The 25,520-nt window shown below is 64.7% G+C and overlaps 1 protein-coding gene across 1 annotated transcript; it reads right to left on the reverse strand.

Annotated features, from left to right (window-relative positions):
• Positions 1-1,608: 1,608 nt before the first annotated feature.
• On the reverse strand, positions 1,609-22,132 carry PTCH2 (patched 2). The gene is given in 24 exon segments (XM_068406538.1): positions 1,609-1,951; positions 1,953-2,017; positions 2,190-2,435; positions 2,867-2,966; positions 3,237-3,379; positions 3,528-3,665; positions 4,243-4,526; positions 5,072-5,252; positions 5,341-5,483; positions 5,728-6,040; positions 6,123-6,528; positions 6,656-6,774; positions 6,851-6,976; positions 7,065-7,157; positions 7,291-7,446; positions 7,529-7,660; positions 7,882-8,029; positions 8,393-8,514; positions 8,615-8,810; positions 10,712-10,803; positions 11,045-11,114; positions 11,240-11,429; positions 21,578-21,770; positions 22,067-22,132. Coding segments are annotated over 24 exon segments (4,065 nt in total).
• Positions 22,133-25,520: the final 3,388 nt, after the last annotated feature.

Here is a 25,520-nt window from a genome sequence, read left to right on the forward strand (position 1 = left end):
CCTGTCTCAAGCATCCCCCCCACCCCGAGCTATGCCCCCCCCGGAGAAAGGGCTGGACACGGCAGGTAATTTATATATAATATATATATATATTTACTCTTTAAAAATAAACCTTCCGTCCCCACTACCGCCTGTACAAACTACAAAAATAAACCTTTGCTCTCTTTGATATAAATAACTTAGATGGCGTGTTGGGGAGAGGGGCTGCCCGCCGTGCCCACGCCTGGCACGGGGACGGGGTCCCCGGGGCCACCCCAGCTCAGCGGCAATGTCTGGGGGCCGGGGAGGGGCCAGGGCCACAGGCACGGCAAACACCATTGGAGTTAAAGTGCTGGGTAACGGCACAGACAGTGCCTGGGATGGGGACGGGGACAGGGGCTGGGCTCATGGACAGCCCCATTGCAGGGGGGACACGGTGAGAAGTTTGCTTTCCCAGCGAGATGTGCCCGGTGGCACCTCAGGCACCTCGGTAAGCATGAGCTGCCCTGGGCGTGCACCAGCACGTGCTGTCACCAGGGCAGAGCATGAGCAGCCATGACCATGGGACAGCTCCAGGGCTCGGCACAGCAAGGACCAACCCAAGGACCCCCTCAAAACCCTGCCTGGGCAGTGGGAGCAACAGGCTCCGTGGCACGTCCCCTATCTCCAGCCCTCCCGTGCTCACTGGTGGGGAAACTGAGGCATGGAGCAGTGTGTTGGAGGGGGTGAGCTGCTCGTGACCACCCAGCACCCCGTGGAGCAGTGGCATGAACCAGGTCTGCACCCCTGCCCTGGGTTCCCGCTGCCTCCGGCAGGCAGCCCTGCACCGGCAAAGGGTCTGCCCCCTCCCCGCCTGCACCCTGGCAGCCAGGCGAGGCCGTAGGCCGAGAAATAAATCTTTAAAAATAAGCTTAAAAATATATATCTCTCTATAGATAGTTTCCCTTTGCAATAAATAAAGGTGGGGGGTGCCCACCCCAGGCCTTGCCCACAGCACCTCAGGGCACGGCTGGCTCTGGGGCTGCCCTCTTATCGGGACGGGGGGCACCAGGGCAACCTGTTGGGGCACCCCAGCTTGTGGACCGGGTGGGGGGTCCCAGGAGGAGGTGACAGGGAGCAGGCAGTGACCCCGCGGGGGCAAGCTGGCAGGGCACCAAGCCCGCCTGCCAGCAGCTCCAGAAACAGAGGGGGGGGGTTAGTGCTTCCATTTCTGGGGGGTCAACAAGCCCGGGGCAGGGTAACCCCAAACCTTGGGTGGGGGGACACGGCACCAGTGATCGGCACAGCCCCTGCGGGGGACACGTGGGCACAGCGTGGCCTGCACACAGCTTGCATAGAAGTGCCAGCCTGCCCTGCCGAGTCCCTTTGCAGGGTGCATGGGGGGGGGGCCGGTCCTCCTCAGCCGAGACTGGGGGGCATCGCCGCTCTGGCGATTAGCAGCACGACGCGGGCGACCCCCTTCTGCTCCCTCCTGTGCCCGCCGGGCACTGGGGAGATGATCTGCCCACAAGCTGGCAACCTGCAGGGAGAGGGAACAGGTGGGTCAGCCGTGTCCCTCCAAAGCCACCCTGTGCCCCCATGCCGCTGTGCATGAGCCCCGGGGTAGGGTGCCCGTGTTCCCAGGCTCACCTAGCGCCGGGCACCTGCCCCGCGGTATCCCATGTTCTGCATCTCGAAGGCGTCGGGCACCGCGGTGCCGCCGGCACTGGGCACGCCAGGCTCCTCCAGGCAGACCTGTTCGCCGCTGGCGAAGCCCTCAGGGCCGAAGCTGGGGTAGGAGCCGGGCAGCGTGGGGTGCAGGGCCACCGTCACCGAAGCGGTGGCTGTGACGGTGGTGTAGCTGCCGACGGGACCCTGCAGGTGGGTGCTGTAGGCAGGCAGGGCTGCCGGGGGGCCTGGCCGGGTGCCCGGCGGGCAGGGCTGCGGGTAGTCCTGGGGCGGCGTGGGGCATGGCTCCCCAAAGGGTAGGGGGGGGTGCAGGGCCAGGAGCCTCCTTCTTCCCCTGGACCTCTGGGCTGTCCTTGTAGGGCTTCAGCACCTGGGGGGGGGTGTAAAAGGCATGTGAGGGGCCCCAGCCATGCTGAGAATCCCTCCGCAAGCCCACCAGGGTCACAGAGGACCCACGAGCCCCTGTCCCCTGGCTCTACCCGTGACCCTCTCCCAGGGGACGCCGGGGAGTCGGTGATGCCGCAGCAGGCAGAGACACTCACAGTGATGCGGGGGAAGCTGGGGTCCTTGCCGGCCTCCAGCAGGATGTGTGCTGGGGCAGGGGGCACGATGAAGGGTCCCCGGGGGCTGCCTGGCCCCACGCCCTCTGCATAGCGCTCCGTGTCCGAGGGGTCAGGGAAGGCGGCGGGCCAGGCTGGGGCATGCCGGACATACAGCCCCCCGGGGCCCAGGCACGGAGATACCGGCTCCGGAGGGGGCAGGCGGGGGCCGTTATCCACCGGGGATGCCTGGGGATAGAGGGGATGGCATCAGAGGAACCGGGGACATGCAGAGATGGAGGAGCAGGGGGTGGCAGGGAGTATGGGGTGATGCAAGGATGGGGCGAGGGCTGTGTGGGGTGAGGGTGATATGAGGTGAGGCAGGGATGGGGGGTTAAATGGGTCAGCGAGGGATGGGGGGAGTCCAGCACAGGATGAGGCAAGAGTGGGGTCATGCAGGTATGGGGCAAGTTGGATATAGGGCAGAGAAAGGATGGGGTAAAGCAGGGATGGTACAGGGTGAGGGATGGGCTGAGGTGGGTACAGGGCGAGGTTGGGACTGGACAAGGCAAGGATGGGTGTAGGAAGAAGGGGAGACAGGGTGAGGGGCGAGGGGCAATGAAGAGAGGTGGGCATGGGGTGGGGGAGGAACAGGGATAGGTGCGACAGGGGTCTCGTACCTCAGGGGGTGGCCCAATGATGGAGAGCAGGACAGGCAGCAGCACCAGCCCGTTGAGCAGCCCCAGCAGTGTCAGGATGGTGAGCACCGCAAAGAAGTACCTGGGGGGGCCGCAGGAAGAGAGGTAAGCGGGCACGGTCCCCATGAACCCCATCCCACCACAAACATGGCTCCCGACACCACACACCCCAGCCCCTCCATGTCTCCCCAGCCTCCATGCAAGATGGTGTGTGTGCCTCCAGCAAGACATGGCCTCGCCAGCTGCCCCACATCCCCACCACCAGCCAGGGAGGCTGCCATGCTCACCAGCCCCCAGTGCCAAAGCTTTTGGGGGGCAGCAAGTGGCTGGTTTACCCCTCTCTGGTGCTCACCTCATGATGAAGTCAAACTCGGAGCTGGCCAACATGAGGACACCCAGGAGGGTGGAGACGGCACCATCCATCACGGGGGCGAAGGTGTGCTCCAGAGCTGTGGCTGAGCGCACGTTCCTGCTCCCCACAGCTGTCAGGAAGCCCTGCATGGGGTGGGGATGTCACACAGGGCTTGTCTCCATGTGCCACTCCAGACGTGGCCACCCAATGGCACATGGCCAAGGGGGTGAGGGTGCTGGGGAGTGGGAACTGTGGTGTCCCATGGCTGGGCAGGGGTCTGCCTGCACTCACCAGGGCCACGTGGACAGTGAACTCCACGCCGATGCCCACTGAGGCAATGAGGATGACCACAGGGATGGCACTCAGCTTGATGCCCATCAGCCCCATGATGCCAAACAGCTCCACTGCCATCATGGCCAAGATGGAGACCTGGGGGAGCGGTGGGGTCAGTGAGGGGTGGCTCTGCCCAGCTGTCCTCTCTGCCCCTCCACCTGGCATGCCCAATCCTACCTCTCCATATAGGGCAGCCTCACTCTATTGCCTCTTTCCCCTCTATTCACGGTGTCCCTCTGTCCCATCTATTGGGGGTGGCCCTCAACCTCCTCTGCATGAATGTCTCCAAATCCCTGCCCACTATGTATGTTCCCATCATAAGGGGTGTCCCTGATCCCTCCATATGGGTTGCCCACTTGCTGCCACCTCCATATGGGTGCTTCCCTGACACTCCTGTGCATGAATGTCCTCAGTTCCCTGTCCCCTCCATATGTTCCCTTCACAAGTGATGTCTCTGATCCCTCCATATGGGTGTCCCCCACCCACTGCCACCTCCATATGGGTGTCCCTTCCACCAGCGTGCCCCTGGCCACCCCATCACCCCATTCCCATGAAGCAGGTACCCAGGGCCACCCAGCAGGATGGGAGCAGAGCTCGATGTCCCCGTCCCCACCCATCAGGAGGGCAGCACGGCCAGTCACCCCCCGTCCCCATGCATTGGGTGCGTACTCACGATGATGCCAGCCGTCCAGGGGTTGAGCAGCAGCAGGGCGCAGACGAGGAAGGTGCAGGCCAGCAGGATGCTGATAGCCAGCAGGAACCAGTGGCGCAGGCCGATGTACTGCTCCCAGAAGAGGAAGGGGTAGCCGCTGGGGTAGCTCAGCACCCCGTGGCGCTGGGCAGCCTCCTGGCAGATGGCCCGCACGCTCTCGATTGCCTCCACAAAGTCAGCCGTGCGACGCAGCCCGCTCAGGTAGAAGGGGAACTGGGCGAACTCCAGCGGCTGGGCTGCCGGGACTGGGGAGGAGAGCACGGGCAGCATGGGGGTACGGGCAAGGACAGGGGCACCCCAGCCACACCAGCCCGAGCGCAGCCCAGGCAGCCTGATGCCTGGCTGGGTACTACCGGGCTGGGGAGCGCACGGGGAGCAGGCTGGGGGCAAGGAGGAGGGGGTTTCTCTGCTGGCAGGATGCTTGTGGGATAGGGGGGGTCACGGGGAGCAAGGGAATGCTTGTGGGGCAGAGGGGGAACAGAATGGAGTGGTTTCTTTGAGGTGAGACACTCGTGGACTGGAGCAGGGAGGTGTTGCTGCAGCAGAAGGGCGAAGGGCAGGGGGAGTGTGCAGTGGGGTGCTCAGGGTGTGGGGTGCAGGGAGACGAGCGTGGGGCACGGGGAAGCAGGGCAGTTTCTATACCGGAGGATGCTGATGGGATGAGGGATGCAAGGGGGGGGTTCTCTTTGGGGGGATGCTTGTGGGGCAGAAAAGGTGCAGGGAGCGGGGTCCTCTGCAGGGGGATGCCGGGGGCAGGAGGGGCTGCAGGGAGCCCACCACGCTCACTCACTTCGCAGGTTCTCGCCCGTGGTGTCATACTTGTCATGGATCCACTCGGGTGGTGGGGGGTAGAAGTTCGCCTGGGAGGCTGCGAAGCCCAGGGGGTCATTGCTGGCCCACACCGTCAGGCAGATGTAGAAGGTGTCAGGGGGGATGATGCCGTTCTCGTCCACCAGCCGCCGCGTGGTCAGCTACGGGGGACAGCAGGAGCGGGCATGAGCAGGGCAGCGGGTGCAGCGTTGTCCCCAGCCCAGTCGCTCCAGCCCCGTCCCCACGCACCTGGTTGAAGTTGAAGGGCTCCTTCTTGTTGCCGGTCTGGATGAGGAGCTTGTACGCCAGCGCCCCGTCCTCGGAGCCGTTGCGGTAGCTGTCGTGGGTGATGCGCCCGGCTTGCCAGTCCCTGTCGAAGGTGGCCTGGAGCCCTGGGGATGCAGCGCGAGGGGTGAGCATCCCGTGGGGCATGCCACCCTGCAGAGCATCCCGTGGAAGCACTGTGCCAGCAAGATGGGCATGCAGAAACCCCGGGGCTCAGTTTGGCATTGCTGGGAACCTTGGGACCTCCATGGGACCACCCTCCCCAGGGTGCCACACACCAGGGAAGGCATTCCCAGGCCAGCGGGGAGGTCGCAGGTTTGGGAGGGCATGTAGAAGAGGAATGTCCCTCACCTCGCAGCCAGTCCTGGAAGTAGTGGAGCCACATCTTGGGCAGGTCACGGTTGCCCTCCCGCACCACGTACTTGACGGTGCTGAAGGCCTGGTGCAGGCTCAGCAGGGCGGCTTGGGCACCTGGGTAGTGGAAGCCGCCCTTGGTGACAATGAACATGTTGTAGAAGGAGAAGTACTTGAACTGGGCCGAGATGAAGGCGTGCGCCTTGGTGTCCCGCGGCACGATGTCTGTCAGGTAGAGCCCATCGTGCACCATGGTGGTGCCGTAGAGGCTCAGCCCCAGCAGCGCCAGGAACAGCACCACCACCACCGCCTGTGGGGACAGCGAGGGGTCAGGCAGGGCCCATGCCACCCACCTGCCTCGGGTGGCACCGCCGGGGCCGTCCACACCTCACCTTGGTCCGGGTCCGCAGGAGGAGCGGGGCATACTTCTCCCGGGCGAAGTCAGCGAGGCTCCAGCGGCAGAAGGGCAGGGGGACGCACTCCCGCCCACCCTTGGCCTCGTCCAGCTGGGCCAGCAGGTCCCGGGTGGAGCTGGACGGGGTGAAGACCTGAGAGCCCAAGGGGTTGGTCTGGGGCAAGAGGACAGCAGGTGAGGTGCACACCTGGGAGGTGGGCGGCAGGACAGTGACGACGTGGTGGCCCGAGGGGTCGCACCGGGTGAAGGCTTGCACGGTGGTGGTGATCTGTGTGCTGGTGGCCACGCCGGGGTGTCCGTAAGGGGAGGGATGGCAGGTGTGGTTGTCATTGGCATCGGCAAGCTCCTGGGGTTGGATCTGGATAACCCGCGAGGAGCAAGGGCTGCAGGGAGAGGGGAACGGAGGAGAGAGGGAAGGAGAAGATGTTGAGGGAGAGGAGCAGAGCCACCCCATGCTTCTGTGGGGGACCTGAGGGGTCAGCCCCATCCTGGCCAGCCCGATGCCAGTACCTGTAGAAGCAGCAGAGAATGTCAAGCCGGCGTTTCTCCCGGCGGTGCAGATCTAGGCTCAAGATGGCAGGGAAGACAAATAGCACCATGGCAAAGTTGAACACCACAACCACTGCAGCCTGTGGGCAGGGGGACATGTCAGAGTTGGGTCCGGTCACCCCTTCCCACCCCCCCAGAGAGGGACCCCAGCCGAACCTGGAGGGAGAAGGCACGCAGGGCAGGGATGGGCACCAGGGCTGCCATGAAGAAGGCGATCATGTTGCTGATGGAGGTGAGAGCCACGCTGGTCCCCGTGTGCTTCAGGCATTCGCCCGTCCGCTCCTGCAGGGACAGAGGGAGGGGGTGACAAGAGGGGCTGCAGGGAGGAGGGAGGCGACCAGGCAGACCCTGGGGAGGGCTTGGCACTCACTTTGAAGGGGATGTGCTGGCTGGTCTCAGTGAAGGCATGGGCCAACAGGAACATGTCATCCACACCGATGCCGAGGGCCAGGAAGGGCAGGACCTGACGGAGAGCAGCTGGTGTCAGTGGTGGGGAACACAGCCACCACCCAGGAGGCGACCTGGCCACCTGGCCACCCCGCAGCCCCCAGGGTCCCACCAGCCCCATGGTACCCAACTCTTCCCCCGGCACATACCTGGGTGGTGGCTGCATTGAAGGAGATGCCCAGCAGTGAGCAAAGCCCCAGGCCAGAGGCTACGGAGAGAGCCACAAGCAGGACTCCAGCCAGGCCCACGGCCCCTTGGGACTTGGAGCAGTCCCACCGCAGCATGGTGACGCAGGCATAGGCCAGCTGGAAGAGCACAGCGGGTTAGTGGGGACGGGGGGGGGGAGAGGGAAGGATGGCGGGGGACAGAGAGAGGGGGCACACGCACCATGAGGAGGTAGCCACCGGCCACCCGGATGGCGCTGACATCGGAGAAGGACTTCATGATGTCGTTGAGCGTGGTGGTGGAGAAAGCGTGGACGCTTTGTGTGGCATTGGGCGGGATGGAGTCCTGTGCCAGCTGCCAGAGACACCCCATTAGGAGTCAGGACCCCCCTGCTCCCTGGTACATCCCCCCCAGAGACACCCAGGGTGTCAGCATCGCCACTGAGGGTCCCCAGGGACCCACCAGACCACAGGAGAGTGGTGCCAAGACCTGTGGCCACATGAAAACCTGGGCACAGGGGGATGCCACGCACAGGCTCACCCCTGCCCCACGTAGGGGTTGTTCCCAGTGCCCACCTCCACGAATTTCCTTTGCCAGGCCTCCAGGATGGCGCCCGCCTTCTCCTCGCTCCAGCTGATGTCATGGATCTCGTAGTCATCCTTGAAGTGCTCAAAGAGCTGCCGGGGGCTCATGAGGAGGAACATGGTCTGCAGGGCCTCGGCGCTGGGGGACAGGCACATACCTCGCTGGGACCGGCTGCAGTGTCCCAGGATGCAGGAATGGGTCCATCCCCCACCCCACGGCTCCCAGACCCACTGCAGACACCCAGGACAGGACCCAGCCATCCTGCCCCCCGTCCCCACCCTTGCTCCGAAGCACTGCCCTGCTTGCCAGCCCCATACACTCGCCAGCCTCACACACTCTCCCAGACAGCCCCATAGCCCCTCTTGCAGCCAGGGCGGGTTCCCGTGGGCACCAGATGAGGATGAGGATAAGGGAACCCTGCCCCAAACCATCCCGGGGGCAAGCGCTGTGGCTGCGCCCCTGCGCTGTGCCGGGGGATGCCCGCACCGCAGCGGCTCTCACCGTAGCAGCTTGCCCTCGGAGTCTTTGGTCGTGCCACCTAAAATCAGCTCCTCCTGCCAGCGCATGAACTTCCTGGAGAAGCCGTGGCAGCCCCCCGAGAGCTCGGCCGGGATGTCAGGGCTCTGCGGGCGGAGGGGAAGGCATCAGGGTTGTGGGACCATGCGGCAGGCAGGAGAGCAGCAAGTCCCCGCACCCTCCCGGTCCCCACAGGCTGTGACCCACCTGCTGGCTCTGCTTGTTGGGGGCACTGAGGGGGCACTGGGGGTCCCGGGGGTCCAGGCAGGGCCGCTCCATGTAAGCCTGCCCCACCTCTGCCTTGTCCAGCAGCTCTTTGAAGCCTTCCAGGGATGTGAACTGCCCCAGCTCCTCCATCAGCTGCAGAGGGTCCAGGTTGCTCCACTGGATGTCTGGGCGGCCCCTGGGGAGAGAGCAGGGCTGGGGTGATGGGGGATGCCGAAACCCACGTGCAGTACCACCACTGCCAGCACATCCCATGGGTCCCGGGGGTGCTCTCGAAGGCAGGGTGCGAGGATGCAGAGCAGCGTCAGTCCCCAGCGCAGCCCCTACCCCCTCCCGGGGCTGCCTACAGCATCCCCCGTGCCCCGCACGACGCAGCGGGCCGTGCCCGAGTCAAGTAGCGTGCCTGATCCTGTTAGGCTGGGACAAAGCCGGGGGGAGCCGGCCCCGCCGCCCAGCCCCGCTTTGTGCGAGCAGTCAGGCCGATTACTGCCCGCGGGCTAACATCTTGATAGAGGGGAGCAGGCAGGCAAGGGCTCCTGGTATCCCCTCCAGCCCCTTCTGCCACCTCCCCCCACGCTGGAGATTTTGGGGCTCAGCAGAGGTGCTGGGGGTTCAGGATGATGCTGGGAGCTGGACGCAGACCAGGTCCTTGGAGGTCCAGTGGGACCCCACGGGACTTGGGTACCTGGGAAAAGGAGCTTTTCCATGGCCTGCAGATGCTCTGCTCCCTCCATCCCAGCCCGGGGTGCCGGGGGCCAGCTCCCAGCCTCACTCGGCTTCTTTTTTAAGACAGAAGGGACACACAAAAAAGCCAATAACCCAGCCCAGCGCTCCAAAGAGGGGAAGAAAAAGCCCCGAGCAAGTGTGGGCTCTGGGGAGAAACACAGCCTAATAATTCATGAAGGCTGGCTGGGCCGGAGCCGGCCGCTCAAGATTCCCACATACCAACCAGAGCTGCTGCTGCTTCCAAAGAGAGCCCCTTTTATCTGCTTTCCCTTGCTTCACTGAGCCAGGGCAAATCCTTTTGTCTTTCCATAGATTGCTGCTCTTTGTTCTCCCAGCTCCCACCCCGCTCACCCCTCGGCGTTAAAAAGGGGGACGAGTCCCCACAGGCTGGCCGGCACTCAGCCGGGGTGCCCACCCGGGCACCCGTTCACCCAGCTGCGAGGAGAGCTGGGTCCCACTGCTGCAGTGGGTGCCACCATGCCTGCCACATACCCCAGCACCAGGATGCTGCCCGCCCCGGCGGACGATGCCACCAGCATCCCGCTCGGCACGGCCAACCCCGGCTCCGCTTGCTCCCACTCCCGGCTGCTCCCCAGGCTGGGATGGGGAGAACCTAAGGTCTTGGGGGGACAAAGACGGTCCCCTAGTCCTGGCTGGGGATGCTGTGGTCCCTTCCCCCTCCTCCTGTCCAGCAGCAGCCTGAATAAGGCCACTATTTCATCTGTTTGGCAAGGGGCAGCTTTCAGAGCAGCATTAGCATGAGAAAGCGTGGGGCTGCGTTTGCTGACAATGCACAAGCCGCCCCGGCTCTCCCGGACAAACACACGTGTAAACAGAAGGAATGTGGCGGGGGGCTGCCCCTGCCCCGCCCGGGGTCCCCAGCCCCACCACCGCCGTGCGGGGAGCTGGCCGGGAGTCATGCATCGCCCATCCCAGGGTCTCTGCACCCTCTGTGGCCCTGGGCACAGCTCAGGAGTCTGGGTGCCTCCTCGCCATCGTGGCACCCACGAAGCGCCATGAGGGGGAGCAGCCCCCAGGGACCCGCCTGTGGCATGGCCTGTCCCTGTGTCCCCATCCCTGCCTGGTGTGACGGCAGGGATGGGCAGCTCCTGCCTGTGCGCTGCAGCCCCCTCCCCGTGCCACAGAGGCCAGGCGGATGAGGACAGGGACCTGTCCCCGGGGTGTTGACCCAGCAGGCGAGCAACGGCGGTGGGACCAACATGAGGACAAGCAGCAGCACTGAGGGACCTTGGGGCAGGAGGGCCGAGCTGCATGGGGAGGTCAAGCCCAGCCCCTTGGCAGCCCCCCAGCCCCTGCGGCCCCCCACCCCCCGGGACAGCCCCCCACACTCACGGGAGGTAGGCTGAGCCTCCCTGCAGCTTGGCGCCTTCCCAGAAGCAGTCCAGCGGCGTCAGAATCACACAGGGGAACAGCTTCTCTATCATCTGTGGGAGAAGGAGATGCCAAGGGTCAGCAGGGATGGATCAGACACCCCTTGGTCCCCCCTCCAGCCCTGCAGGGCTGCCCAAACCTGCACCCTCCCGCATGGAGCTGTCGGTGCCTTCGCAGCACCTGGGGCTGGCAAGTCCCATTCCTACCACAGCCCATCTGCTGCCTGTTTCTTGGGGGACCCCTCCCCGCCCCAGTGGAGGGCTCCCCGGGGGCCACACCATGCCCAGCGCTCACCCTCTCGATCATGCCATTCTCGATGATGGGGACACCTGACTTGTAGCAGATCTTATTCAAATCCCACGATCTGGAGAGGCAGAAGGAGGAGCTGAGGACAGGCATCATCCCACGGGGGACACAGCAAGGGGTGTGGGGGACACGCAGGACATGGTGGGGTCTCCGTTCCCCCCCCTCATCCAGAGCTGGACTCACTTTCCGTACAGCGAGACTTGGACTTTGCTGGCGGCCAGGGCCGCCTCGAGGTGGAGCTGCAGGGCCTCCTGCGTCAGGATGTTCTCCCCATCCCGCTTCGGGGTCTGGATCAACATTTGGGACGTGTAGACGGACTCCTCGCCCAGCTTCTCCTTGGTGTAGCGCAGCTCCTGGCTCACCCGGCTGCCCGCTGCAGAGGGGACCACAACATGCCCTGTCTGTGCCAAGGCTGGCAGAGCCCCCATCCCACCAATCCACCCTGCCCATCAGGATACCCAGATGGTGCCACGTTAACCCAGGGGGACTTCTTGCCATAGGGTTCCCCAACTGCTGCATCCTCTGGGCGCTCGCACCCAGGGGACCCAAGCAGGGAGCACCCCAGCCCACGCTGGATCAGGCATCCCCCTTCCCACCGACAAAGATATTTCCAGCCCTGGAGCAGCTTGTTGGCTTTGCTTTCCCTGGAAAACCTCACGGACAGACAGCTGGCACAGCGGGTGGGGCGCATCCTGCCTGCTCCCACCCATGCGCCGCAGTGGGCACCGCAGATGCCCCACACAACTGGACCCCGGCACTGCGAGCGAAACTGGGAACACCCCACCTCATCCCTGCCCAGCTGCTCCCTGGCACCCCGAGGCAGACAGCATTTTGGCCAGGGGATGGGTGTAGGGAGAGGTGGGTACCCCCAAACCCACGCACGTGCAGGCTGCCCCGGGAGAGGCTTGGGCACAGTGGAGGGACACGGTGCTGGGGAGCCCCGCAGGACTCCTCTCCTCCTGCCAAGGCTCCGGGGTCCGTCCCCGACGGCAGAGGCAGAGCTCCGAGCGCAGCGGGGCCAAGGTTTCTGGGAGAAGCCGACGACTTTATTTGCAGCCACCTCCGTGCAGAAGAGAAATGCCCCCCCGGCCCCACCAGCATGGCTGGGGCTGTGATCAGACCCTGCGTGGCCTTTCGCATGGTGGAGCGGTGTCCCAGGGACAGCTGTCCCCATCGAACAAGGGGCTCCCATCCCTCGTGGCACAGTGAAGGGGGGACAACAGAGCTCAGAGGAGGGCAGGAGGCTGAACCTGAGGCCCCCTAAGCACAGCGCCTGGCCGCCCTGCTCCCAGCCCCTGCCCCAGGTGGGCGATGCTGCACGTAGCCCCCACCCCAGTGCCACCCACCAGGGACGCCCCAGGATGCCCAGCACCAGGCAGCGCTGCTGGGAAGGGGGAGGCCGGCTCCTGCCCAGCGCCGGGTGCTGGGGAAGGGTGGGGGGGCTCAGGATTCATCTGTGCTGGGACGCTCCCTCAGCAAGAGGCGGGGGCCCCGGCGGGCCTGGTCCCCTGCCAGCGCCGAGGAGGCCGGAGCGAGACCACAAATAAGGAGCAGAATCTTCCCTTTTAATGACTTATTATATGGCTTGGTGTTTTTTTGTTTTGTTTTTTTTTTTTTTCCCCTGCTTTTTGGGAACGGGGAGGGGGAAGCATCTTTATTGTTCCTTGCTGGGCCGGGAAGCAGCTGGTGTCCATCAGATGCCAGTTGGGATGGAGGTTGTGCCAGGGCTGGGGAGGGGGGGGACACGGCCGCGGCCTTTGTTTGTGTGTGTCAGAGGGGCCGGCAGCGCCCAGGGCGAGGGGACGAGGACACAGGGAGGGTGGGTGTCAGGGGGTGGTGGTGGGGAGAACCCGTCCCCTTCCCAGCAGGCTGGGAGGTCGGGCAGGAGGTGTGCCGAGCTGCTCTGATCTCAGCCACGCCACCCACGCAGAACCTGATGGGTGATGGGGGACATGGCCACCGCGGGCGGTGGGACACGGCAACGGGGGACACGGCCACCGCTCCCGGGTGACACATCCTGCTGCGCCCCGTGGGCATCTCCACCCAGCACAGCCGCGGGAGGAGCTGCACATCTGCAAGCGTGGAGTCGGGGAGGAGCCCCCCGAAAAATTAAAGAGGGGAAAAAAAAAAGAAAAAAAAAGAGAGAAAATAAAAAGCCGTCCCTTGTAATTAGTGTTAATTTGGAACAGGGCACTGCGAGCCGTCAGCAAGCTTCAAAGGCCGTGAGGAAGCCTCAAATTCCAACACCCTAATTAACCAAAGAGCAACATGAAAAGACAAGGCAGCGCGCGTGGGGCTGCCAAGGACACTTCAAACGGGCGCGCGCCCGCCGGCCAGCTGCCCCGCAGCGGGGCGAGACGCCCCATGCAGCCCCCAGCCTGCCCAGGGGGCCCGAGGGGGCACCCCGATACCAACAATGACCACGTTAATGAGGAACTGTATGTAAATTCTTCTTTTTTTTTTTTAATCCCAATTAACAAAGGGAGCCCTTGGATTTTTCATGCAAAGGGCCCTCTGGTTCCAGTCAGGCGCCCCCGGTCCTGCTTATTAACAGCCCACTCTGCTCCCTGGCAGGGGCTGCCTTCACACCCACACCCCCCCCTCCAGACCCCCACACTGGGCAAAGGGACCCCCACGCCCCCCAAAACCCCACAGCAGGGCCTGGGGGCAGGACAGTCCCCGGATGCAGCCGTGCCTTACCCGAGCATCTGCCCTGGGGTGGGCACCGCTTCTGGGTACCACTGGCCGGGCGTTTCACACTGGGGGGGGTCATGGGGTGCAGGTATGCAGCAGTGTGGGCCGGAGGGTGGATGGGACCCCCATGCCCACCTGCACCCCAAACACCCAGGGTGCAGGGCAGGCTCCCAGTGTGCCCAAGCAGGGAGGGTGTGGGTGCCAGGGAGAGGACGGGGGGACCCCAGCAGCGAGGGTGGCTGCGTGTGGGGCTGCCTCCCGCCCGCAGGCCACACCGGGGGGGCCCTCCCCGTAATTACAGCATCCGCTGCAAAATTACAGAGCAGGGCTGGAGCCTCCCTGCCCCCTTCCCGGCCACCCTGCCTGAGCCACCCCCCCGCCACCCCTCCCCAAGCCCTCCTGGCACAGGACCCACAGCCATGGCTGCAGCACCGCAGCCGGCTCACCCTTGTCTGGTGCCCTCGGCTGTCCCGGTGGGTGCCGGGACCTCAGCACCCCCTGCCCGGTGCCAGCCCTTCCGCACCCTCCAGTCATGGGCAACCCAGGCTGGGGGGGGAAAAGGGGAGTGCTTCTGCTCCCAGCCAGGACAGAGCTCCATCCCCTGCATTGCCCCCCTGCCCAGGAAGGGGTCTGACCCAAGCTCACCCCACATCCCCCCAAGGGCTGCCAGCACCCCCCAGACTCAGCTCAGAGGGTTTGGGGTCAGAGGAGTCCACGCCAGGTCCTGCTGCTCCAGCACAGCTGCAAGCTCCGCTGCAGCCACCTCGCCTGGCATGGCAGCAAGTGGACATCCCGCCGCGCCTACTTAGGGCAGGAGATGGGCAAACCCCACAGAGACCCTGTCCCCAAGTGCCCATGGGTTGGGGGGCAAAGGGCTGAGTGTGCCGGGGCAGTGTGCCCGGGAGGGCAATGGGTCAGGGCAAGCTGCCAGCCCCACACCAAGTCCTGCCTGCCTGGCAAGGGCAGAGTGGCTGGAGGTGAGGGAGGGCCATGGGAGGTGCTGGGGGCCGTGGAGAGGCACTGGTGTCCCCTCAGGAGATGCAAGCTGCTGCAAGGACTAGTCTGTATCCCCCCAGGGTGGGTGGAGGCTGTGGTCAACAGCAGTACCACCACTCTGCAGGTGGGACCCAGGCACCGCCAACAGCCGTCACCACCACTTGAGTGACCCAGGTGGGACAGGGTGGCGGGAAGGGAGCACACCTGGGTACGTGTCCTCACCTGGCCTCCAAAAAATCAGGCCCTGTCCTCCTGCCTGGGATAATGGGGCTATGGGATGTGGTGACAAACATGGCAAGTCCCAGATTTGGCTGGTGCACAGGGGATGCTGCAGCCCTGTCTCAGGGTCAGCGAGCCCCAGAGCCAGGCCAGCCCTGACCCCAGCTCCAGCCATGTCCTCCAGAGAGGGAAGAGCTGGGGGCAGTAACGGGGAGGTCCCCTGGGGATCAGCCCCCTTTCCACAGCACAACATCTCAATGCCAGGGCTAGAAAGCCCTGCTCAAGTCCACCGTTGGGAGCAGGGCAAGGTCATGCTGAGATCCCCTGGGAAAAGCCATCCCCATGGGGACCCCCCTCTGCAACAACGGACACCCGTGGCGCCAAACACTGGACTGTCGAGCCACCCCACAGCACAGACCGAGTGCACCCGAGCAGCAGACGTGCCCACCCCTGGGTGATGAAAGCCCCCAGGGGCATCAGAGTGATGCCGGCACCATCCCACATCCTGCACACCATCCCGCATCCCGGTGGGAGGAGGTCCCGAGGCGCCGCCCTGAGCATCCCTCGGCTGCCTGCTTCCCCGTGCCGAGCGGCGCGCAAGCCGGAGGCCACCTTCAAAGTGTTGTGGGGCGGATTAGCTGGATTAGGGAGGCAGTGAAAGGACCCATGCTGCTCCGGAGGAAGTCTCGCCCAGGGCATGCTGAAAGAGCCATTTTTACCTGTCCCGGCCGCTACCGCCAGCCTCGCCAAAAGCCCTGCGGCCCCGTCCTGTCAAAACATGTCCTCCCGGCCCCATTCACCCCACAGCGCGGGGCCGGCCCCAGGGAAAGGTGGGTGGGTGGCAGATGGGTGTCCCCAGCCACGCCAAGGGATGAACACGGGGCTCGATGCTGCCCCTGCACCTCTGACCCAACCTGGCCCCACCAAAGAGGCTCCCACCGCCCGGGAGCGGGAGAAGAGGGGGATGCCTTCAAAAAGCCAACGGTGGAGGGGCTGAAAGGGCCCGTTTGGGGCCAGCTCCCCAGCCGCCGGCCCCGGCCAAACCCTTTTGTTTAACGGCAAAGCTAAATTAATGTCTTTATTACCCCCAAATCACAGGGCGGCGGTTCCCAGCGCCGGGATGGAAGGCAGCCGGGAGCTCGCACCGCCCCGGCCGGCACCGAGGGGACAGCGCGACCCCCGAAAAAAGAGGGGGGGAAAAAAGGGGGGGGAGGTAGAGGGGATTCAGTTGGGAACTATTCACCGCTAAGACTCCTGTCAGCATTGACATAAATTTCCACTGGTGTTGGCATTTAGGCATTTGCCATTTCCATATGTATAGGGCTGCCTGTACTAATTATGCTAATCACCCCCTCTGTTGGCTGCTGTGAAAAATGGCCACATTAGGCACTCCACTGCTTGCTAATGTCACTTAATGTGTGGTTGAAACATACATTCATCCCCCTCTGAATGGTGAAATTTTTCCACATTGCTGGCTTCATTCAGGCAAGAAATGAATTTTTTGAACTCAGACCACTTTTCCAGGCCCGAGGGAGAGGCAGATAATAAAACCCTCTTCTCGGGCCCTGGCGCTGCCCCCTCCCAGCCGCCAAATAACATTTAAAACACAAAAAAAAAAAAAAAAGAAAAAAAAAAGAGCCCCCTCCCTATGTTCGTGGATATGTGTAAGTTTTAAAAAAAAAAAAAAAAACCCACAAAAAACCACACAAAATACTTTCTAGGAAATAAAAAAAAAATATACACGTTGAAAAGCAAAGTAAAATGGATAGGGGCAGATAAGCCACAGCCATCTGTAAAGAGTCTCCCAGTCTTTTTGGGTTAATTAGCAAAATTTTCCAGCCCCAAAAAGCCAACCGAGCTGTCAAGGAAGGGAAAAGGAAAAGCAAGAGGTTTCACGCTTGCCTCCCGAAGATAAATAAAGGCGAACTGCCTGCGCCCCATCTTCGGGCAGGCGGGGGCCGCTGGGCGAGCCCCCCCCGAGAAGAAAGGTCCTTTCAGAGCCAGCTGGGGCTGCGAGGGGCTTTGGAGCAGAGGGCAGAGCCAGGCAGGCGGGTTCTGGGGTAACAGGGACCTCGGCACCCCATGGCAGAAATGCCCCAGCTGCCCCTCACTCCTCCAAGCCCCCGAGGATGGGGACACAGGATCCCCAAGGACACCCAGACCCTACAAACAGGGATGACTGCAGGGTCCCGAAGGAAAAATCCCACTGGGCCAGGCAGAGGGTCCCCAGGGCAGTGCTGGAGACCGTGGGCAGCCCCTTCCCTCCCCACGGGGTGACACCTGTGTTACTGCACCCGGAGAGGAGCGGGGACCCTGTCCCCACAGGACGCCTCTCTGGGGATGGAGCGGCGACATGGCAGCCCGGGAGCCACCCTCGGGTGTGAGGCTGGATCAGGGCAGATCCCGGCAGGCGCCTCGGTGCCCCTGCCGCAGGGACGAGCTGCCATCAGAGCCCCCCACGCTGCCAGCACCAGCCCCATGCAGCCCCCCCAGCCCCACACCCCGGCTTCGCCCACTCCTTCCTCAGCCCCCACACCATCTCACCCCACAAAACCCACCCGCTGGCAGCAACAAGACCACCCAGCTCTCCCCGTGCCCACCCAGGAATGGCCACAGCACCCTGCTCCCCCCACAGCTGCTGCCCCACACCCCTCCGTGGGTCCCACCATGTGCAGTGGGGACAGGGGTTGGGAAGAGGGGCCACACGGATTGTCTCCCCAGGGCAGAGGCGGGGTGGGGAGGGTGCTGAATCCCCATCCTTGGCTTTTCGTTATAGCTTTCCCACCCCTGACACCCCTTTCTCTGCAAAGACAGAGCCAGGCAGGCTCTCCTCTCCTGCTTGCCCCTGCTGTAGGGGAGCCCCTGCCCTGCACCCCAGCCCTGCCCTGGGTGTGGGGAGAGGACACCCTGTGCCAAGTCCTATTGCAAATGTCAAGGAAGGACAAAAACTATTGCCAAGGGGGCTGGGGGTGTCTCGGCTTCACAACCCAAGCTCCGAACAAGGCAGCAAATTCCCCTTGCCCCCATACCACGCATCCCACGTCATCCCACTGGCGCATTCGGGGTGTCCCTGACCCCTCCAGGAGAGGACCAGGGTCTTCTCTGGGGAGACTCGGCAGCTCTTTGAGAGCGCGACGGCTGTGTGGGGTGCAGGGCTGTTCCGGTTAGGAATTAACCCGGCCTTCCTTTGAACCAGTCCCTGGTGCTATAAATCAGGCAGGCCCATTCACCACCCAGGGCTCTGCCTGCCCGGAGCTCGCTGCCCCGGCCCCTTGGCCCTACAGACGCCCTGGGAGAGCTGGGAACAGCTGCCAGGTGTCTAGAGGTAACTCAACACTCACCACTAGCCGGGATTTCAAAGCCTCTGAGTGGCTAATTGCTTTGGAGGAACCTAATTGAACATTTCCACAGTCGAGTCCAATTTATGGGGTGACACGGCCTCCCTCCATCTCCCGAACAGGGATGTGAGTCAGGCATAACCCCAGGACACCACCAGCATCCCCCAGCCAGATCCCAGCCCATGGGACACCCCCTAAAATGGGACAGGCAACTCTGCGCTTTCCCACGGTGGATGGGGTCACAGCCCAGGCTCAGGGGGACCCATCAGGGCACCCGCCCTCAGCACAGCCCCAACGCTGACCCCAGCCGTGGAGGGCAAAGCAGGGCTGCCCACCCTATTCCCCTGCGAGGGGACAGCAGCACGGTGCCCCCATGGGAAGCAGCTCTCCTCCCTCCCCTGCCTGCCAGCAACCACCACGTCCCCGGCTCCCGGAGGGCTGAGCTCAGTCTGCAGTGGGGACAGCCCGGCACGGGGTCATGCTCTGCTCCTGTGGGGTTGGGACCTCACCTGGGTGAGGTGGTTTGGGTTGGAGCATCACCAACCCACATCCCTCAGCCTGGCTAGGCAGAGGCAGGTGAGCAGAGACCTGCTTCAGGGGATCATCAGAGGCTTCCCGGGACCCTCAGCCACCCTGCCTCTGAGCTGGGGGATCAGCCAGGACCCACCAGCATAGGACAACGGGATCAGGACTCTCCACACACATATCCTGCCCCTTAAACACCCCACGGCACTGCCTCAGGGCTGGGATGAACCACGCTCCTGCAAACATCTCCCCACACATATGCAGAGAGGGCAGGAGCCGGGGTCCTCCCAGCACCCTGGGGATCCCAAGGCTTTGGGGTGAGGCTGATGGGGGCACCCAGATTTGCCAGCCCAGGGGTGAGGGCTGCTTTGCCTTGACCTGGCATGGTGGTACCAGGCTCGCTGCAGAGGGACACACATGCCAGCCACCCTGCCACACTCCCAGGGACGGGAGAAAGTGGTGACTGAGAGAATCCAGAAGCAGTTTAAAGTGCTCAGGAGCCAACCACACAGTCTGGGAAACTGCATCCTGCTCCCCAGGGGCAGCCCAGGCCCTCCTGCTCCCCAGTAACACACATCCCCACACCAGGATGGGGTCCAGAGATCAGGGAGGGCTGGGTACACCTGAGGACACCAGACGATGCTCTGATCTTGCCAGAAAATGCTGAAGCAGAGGCCAGCGGAGAGGCCAGGACCCACAGATGGTTATGGGGAAGGGAGGCAGCCCCACAGCTGATACACAACACAGAGTGAGACACTGCAAACCTTCCATGTCCTGACCCACACATGCCTGTTGGGGACCCACAGGACTAAAGCCACCCCAGCCACATCATCCTTGGTGGTCGCAGGTAGTATCAATGCCCGAGGACAGCCTCCTTGAGCACGCTGGGTCCGTGCCACCCAGGAGCAAGGCACGGAGGGGTCTGCCCCAAGTGCACACTCTCAGGGGACAAGCCCTTCCAGGAAGGTCAAGGGGGGGCGCCAAGCAGCACCACCAGCACCCCAGTATTGCATGCCATCCCCACCCCAGGTGCTACAGATCCAGAACAGGGCTGTGTACAGACCCCAGTGCACCCATCGCCCAGGAAGGGGCAGGATGCCCCAGGTCAGCAGTGTTCCACTGTGGGGTAAAAAAAAAAAAAAATCTCCAGCTCTTGATACCAAAGAAGATGCCCTGGCCCTGAGAAAGAGCCAGTTTCTCAGAGAGGCCATGGGCACCCATGCTACAGCCACACCACAGTGCGGGGGAAGTATCTCCCACCAGCAGCCGCAGTGCCTCCTGGCCGTACCCACGTGAGCGGGAAGCACGATGGGGCGCAGAACGTGTGTGCAATAACAGCCGGGTTTCTGGGCACTTACAGCCATCCCCAGGCTCGGCCCCTTCCCCATCCCACTCTCCACCCCGATGTGCGAGAAGTCCCGTTCCCCCTCAACGGGAACAACCACAGCCACTTCCCAGGCTCCGGCCAGGGTTGCACAAAACGCCGACTCCTTCCAACCCCAAAAGCACAATAAAAATCCGACAGAGCCAGAGCCACGACCCGGAGCAAGGGAACCACAGAAGGAGTGTGTCCCTCCTCCAGCAGCCACCACTCAGGCGCTGGCCGGACCGGGAGGTATCACTGGATTTCTCTGCTACGTGTTGCAGAGGAAAGGGGTGATGGAGACAAGACCTCGGGGGCGGGGGGGGGGGGGGGGGACACGACAAACAACCCTGGGGAGTGCTCCACCAGCAGGTGGGAGAGCTGGGCATTCCTGGGCAGGGGGGTGTGTGTGCATCTGTGTGCAAGCAGTGAGGGAGCGCAGGGCTTTTCTTTTTTTTTTTTTTAAATTAAAAAAAAAAAAAGGGGTGGGAGAGCAAAGTTGCTTCTATTGTTGAACCAAATCCAAGAGTAGCTGAGGACCACACAGGGAGCGGGGCGTGGGGGAGGAGGCAGCGCTCCCGCACAAAGATGGCTGACACCCCTCCGCTGAGCAACATCTGCCCCTGCACAGCACCCCGCCGGGGACCCCAGGCTGGGAGACCCCCCCCCGCCCCGGCCAGGGCCTGGCAGGGAGCGGGAGGTGCGATGTGGGGTGCTGCCCCCCGCCCCGGGACCCCCAAAGCAGGAGGGAGGCGCAGGGAAAGCAAATCCCAGCGCTGGGGAGCAGAGCTGCAGGGAGAGGGGAGAGAAAACCCACGCTGGAGTTATTAATAACAAAGGGGGGGTCCACAGCTTCCACTCGGAAACAGGGCATTGCTCCAGCCTGACCCTGCCCGCTGCCCCGTCCCCGCCGGGCAGGGCTCCCGAGCCGGGACCGGCAGCCCCGCGGCACCGGCTCTGCCCCGGTACAGGGCTGCCACGGTCCCCGGGGGTGCCCACGCGTGGGGACAGGCGCGCTCAGCCGGCGCCAAGCACCATCCCCGCACCACGTGTCCGCTCCTGCGGGGACGCGACCGCACCTTCGCGCGGGGACACGCGTGGGGGTCCCTTTGCCACTCAGCATCACGCACCCGCGCAAGACGCGGCCCGAGCGGCCGCGCAGACGGGACCTCCGCTGGCGGGCATCCACGGCCCCGTCCTCCGCGGCCCCGCGCGCAGGAATCCCGGCGGCATCCTCCTCCTCCTCCCGCCCCGCTCCTCCTCGCTGTCACCTGCCTCCGGGGCCGGCCCCGCACCTCCGCGCCCCATGGAGGAGTGGGGGGACAAAGCCGCGGCCGGGAGCGGGACCGTTCCCACGGGCGGCTGTGCCCGTGGGGCCGCGCTTACCTTCCACCCAGAGGTGCTCGATGTCGGTCTCGATGGAGGCCACCCGCAGCCCCACGGCCAGCGCCCCGAACACCAGCAGCCCCACGAAGAGCACCTTCCCGCAGTGCCGCTGGATCCGGCAGCCCAGGGCGAAGAGCAGCGCCTGAAAGCGGGCCCGCAGCCACAGCGGGGCCCTTCGGCCCACGGCCCTGCCCTGCGGAGAGGGCGAGGATCAGGCTGGGAGCGGGTAAGGGGAGCCCCTGCCCGGGCTGGGGTCGGGGGATCCCGCAGCAGAGCGGGATGCCCGCGGCGGCCACGCTCCGTGGGCTGCGGAGCGGGACCGGGACCCCTCCGGCAGCCGCGATGCTGGGGGTCCCCAGCCGGGGAGAGAGCGGGTCCCCGAGCTGCCCGCCCCGGGCTCCCCCGCCCTCCCTCCGCGCAGCCCGAGCCCCCCCCCCCGCCTCCCCGTCCCGGAGCCCCTCGCGGGAGCGGGCGATGCTCACCCCTTACCTCGGGCAGCGGCTTGCGGCGGGCGGCGCGGAGCGGCGGCGCGGAGCGGGTGGGCTCGGCCGGCATGGCGGGGCGGCTGGCGGGGCTGAGCACCCCCCGTTATGTGGGGCCGAGCGCGGCGGCCGCCATGCGCGCGGCGGGGGGCCGGTGGTGCCGGTAGCGGGGCCGGTGGCGGTGCAGCGCGGGGCCGGTGCGGAGGGCTGTGTGCCGCCGGCCGCCCGCCGCGCCTCTAAAGGGGAGGCGGGGGCGGGGGGCGCCGGGGCCGCGCCGCCGCCGCCGCTCCCATTGGCCGCCGCCGCCGCGGCAGCGCCCATCGCCGCTGCTAAGCAACGGCGCGCCCGCCGCCGGCGGCCACACACGGCGGCACCCCCCCCTCCGCTCCGCCCGCCCCCCCGGCCCGCACGGCCCGGCCCCGCCGCGGGGGGGGAGCGCGGCGGCGGCGGCACCGGGGGCGGCCCGGTCCGGCTCGCCCCGCCCGCAGGCAACGGCACCCCCCCGCCCCTCCCCGGGAGTGGCGCCCCCCCACAGACACCCCCAGGGAGGGGCATCCCCCTGTAACCACCCCGCTAAAGGTAGGCGCCCCCCCCCTAGCTATCCCCCAAGGATGGACACCCCACAAGCGGGGCTTCCCCCCACAGCCGCCCCCAGGAATGAGCATCCTGCTCCCCCAGGTGCCCCCCAAGGGCAGGCAGCCCCCTGGAGCTGCCCCAGGGGATGGACATCCCTCCCAAGGGCATCCCAAGGGCAGGGTGTGCCCCCGGAGCCTCTCCCCGAGGATGGGCATCTCCCCATAGCTACCCTCCTTGGTCCAGGCATTTCCCCAGTGCTGCACAGACCCCCCACAGCCACCCCAAGGGCCAGGTGTCCCCTCCAGAGCCAGGCAACTTCCCATAACCACTTCCCACGGGACAGGCAGCCCTCCTAAGGGCTGGGTATCCCACTGAGTCCCCCGTGCAGCTCCCCCATAGCCATCCCAAGGGACAGGCAGCCCCCCCCAGAGGCTGCGCATCTCCCCTATAGCCACCCCAAGGATGGGCATCCCCCCTGCAAGGGCCAGGTGTCCTTCCCCAAAGGACCAGGTATCCCCCTCTATGCCTCTTCCCAAGAACAAACCATCCCCCCCCCCCAAGATCAGGGTGTCCCCCCACCCCCAGTGCCAGCTGCTCTCCCCAAGGGCGTGATGTTCCCGCAGGGCCATGGTGGGGGCAGGAAGACACCCCACTCTTTGGGTGTGCCCACAAGCGCTGCCCCATCCCCTGCCATGGGGCACCAAGCCCAACACCCCAGGGCTGGACGCAGGGGGGTACAGAGCCCCCATCCATGGGGCAGGGGGCTGGCAAAAGGGCAAGGGGTAAATGCCACCACTAATTTGTCAGGTAATTAGGATTATTTCTCTCCTCATTTTACACCCTTCTCGGGTCTTTATTGGACAGACCTGATGCATCTCCCACCGAGAACAGCACCCCGAGGAGCTTCTGAGGGCACCCACGGGGGCTGGTAAATCCACATGGAGCAGCACCCACCTCACAGGCATCTCCACCCTCGCTGCCCACCCCGGGCCCCTGGAGCAATGATGGTGATGCTCATCCTGGTGTCTCCTTGCTGGCCAAAAATGGGGGAAACCCCAATAAATAAACCGAGTTCCTTGGGTGGCTCCTCCATGCCCCCCGGCCACGGCCCCCGCCAGCCTGACCCGCTGCCGCTGAGCTCCCCTGGGCCTTCGCGGCACGTAAAGGGTCTCTCCCTCGTCCGGCCTTAGGCCCGTAGCATCTGGCGTGTCCCCAAATACAGAGGGAAACGGCTATTCAGCACTTCTGCTGCCTGATCGCCATTAACAGCTCCACCACTCCTCTTTCTCCGTGGACCCGCACTACCGCTGGGCAGCTCCTGCTTTTTATGAACTTAATTTTTCAAAACTAAGTTGTCATCCCCCTCTCCAGCACCACCAGTTCCCCAACCCACGTTCTCCATCTGCTCCCTATCTGTCACCCTTGGTTCCCACCTGGGACTCTCACGCCAGTGCCCTGCAGACACGGAAACGGCATCGATGTGGGATGGTCAATGGAGACCTGCCCTGGGGCCCTGGGCTGAGCTGGATTTGCCCCAGCCCGGGGCACCAAGGGTTTCCCTGGGACCTGGGCTCCCGCTGCTGCAGGACCGGCTTCCCCGACCCCATCCTGGCTCACCCATGCCAGCTCCGGGCTCCTATGCCGCAGCAGCACCATGCAGGGCCGGCCGTGGCAGGACCACCCCGGCACTCCTGCCTGCTCTGCACCATGCACCCCTGTCCCGCTGCCTACCTGCTTCCTCCGTGGTCCCCAGGGACCAGCTGCCCCCACACACACTCGCATGGCCCCGGCAGCAGCTGGCACTGTCATGGCACAGTGACACGCACCCCAAGCGAGAGGGCATAGGGCTCGCAGGGGGGTGACAACCCCAGCGACAGGGCCAGACCCTGCCACGCCAAAGGGGATTAAAAACCCAACAGGAAAACGCCTGTGGGCAGGACGGGGCTCAGCCTGCCCTTGCCCTGACGCCACAGTGATGGGCTCCTGGACAGTGGCTCTGCTCTGAGCGGGGGACTTTGGGTCTCCCTGCAAGACCTTTATTTCCCCCCGGAGCCACCCAGAAGGGGACTTGGAGACCTGTGGGCCACCATCCCTGGGGGAGTGGGATGGGGAGCGGGGGACCGGCTCGTGCACAGGGAGACTTTGCTCGCCGCTTCTTGCTGACCGGCTGTTTTATATCAAGACGGGAGGGGGGATTTGCCGTTCTAGATGGTATTTTAATGGGCAGGCAGGCAGCTGGAGCCTGGGAGAAGCCTGCTTTACATTGTTTGGGGTTGTAACAAATAAATTCAATTAAAGGCAAATGGCTCCGCGCAGCCCCCACCCTGCGCAGTGGCTCTGCAGCCCTGGTGGCTGCGAGAGCCATGGGTGTGAGGCAGGGGCTCGGGGCTTTGCCCCCATACCAGGGCCACCCGAGGGCCCTGCCCACCCTCGCCCCTCACCCCTGCTGCGGGGAGATGCCAGGGTGAGCCGGTGGGATGTGGTGGGAGCCGGGGAGCCTGGGGCACCGTGACCACCGAGCGCCCGGAGAGGGGATGGCATGGCCGGGGAGCCCACCCTGTCCCCTGTCCTCTGTCCCCCGTCCCCGTACTGCATGTCCCACCCCGTTGAGCAAAGGAGATGGGAAAATCCCCCCGGGCAGGAGCCGTGCCGCAGCGGGCACTCCCTGGGGACGGGCAACCCAGGACAACGGCCTCGGCGGGCAGCGGCATCCTCTGGGCAAGCAGAGGCCGGCCATGGGCTGGGGCGTGGAGCCGGGCTTTGCACGGCCGCGATGCAGCCCAGAGCCCCGCGGCCAGGGGGGAAAGCAGAGGGGACTTGGAGGGGACATGCCAGAGCCTCGGCACGCTGTAAACAGCCGCCACCGCAGCAGCAACTCCTCTGCC

This window comes from Nyctibius grandis, chromosome 8 (genome assembly GCF_013368605.1).
Source record: "Nyctibius grandis isolate bNycGra1 chromosome 8, bNycGra1.pri, whole genome shotgun sequence".
Taxonomy (NCBI): Eukaryota; Metazoa; Chordata; class Aves; order Nyctibiiformes; family Nyctibiidae; genus Nyctibius; species Nyctibius grandis.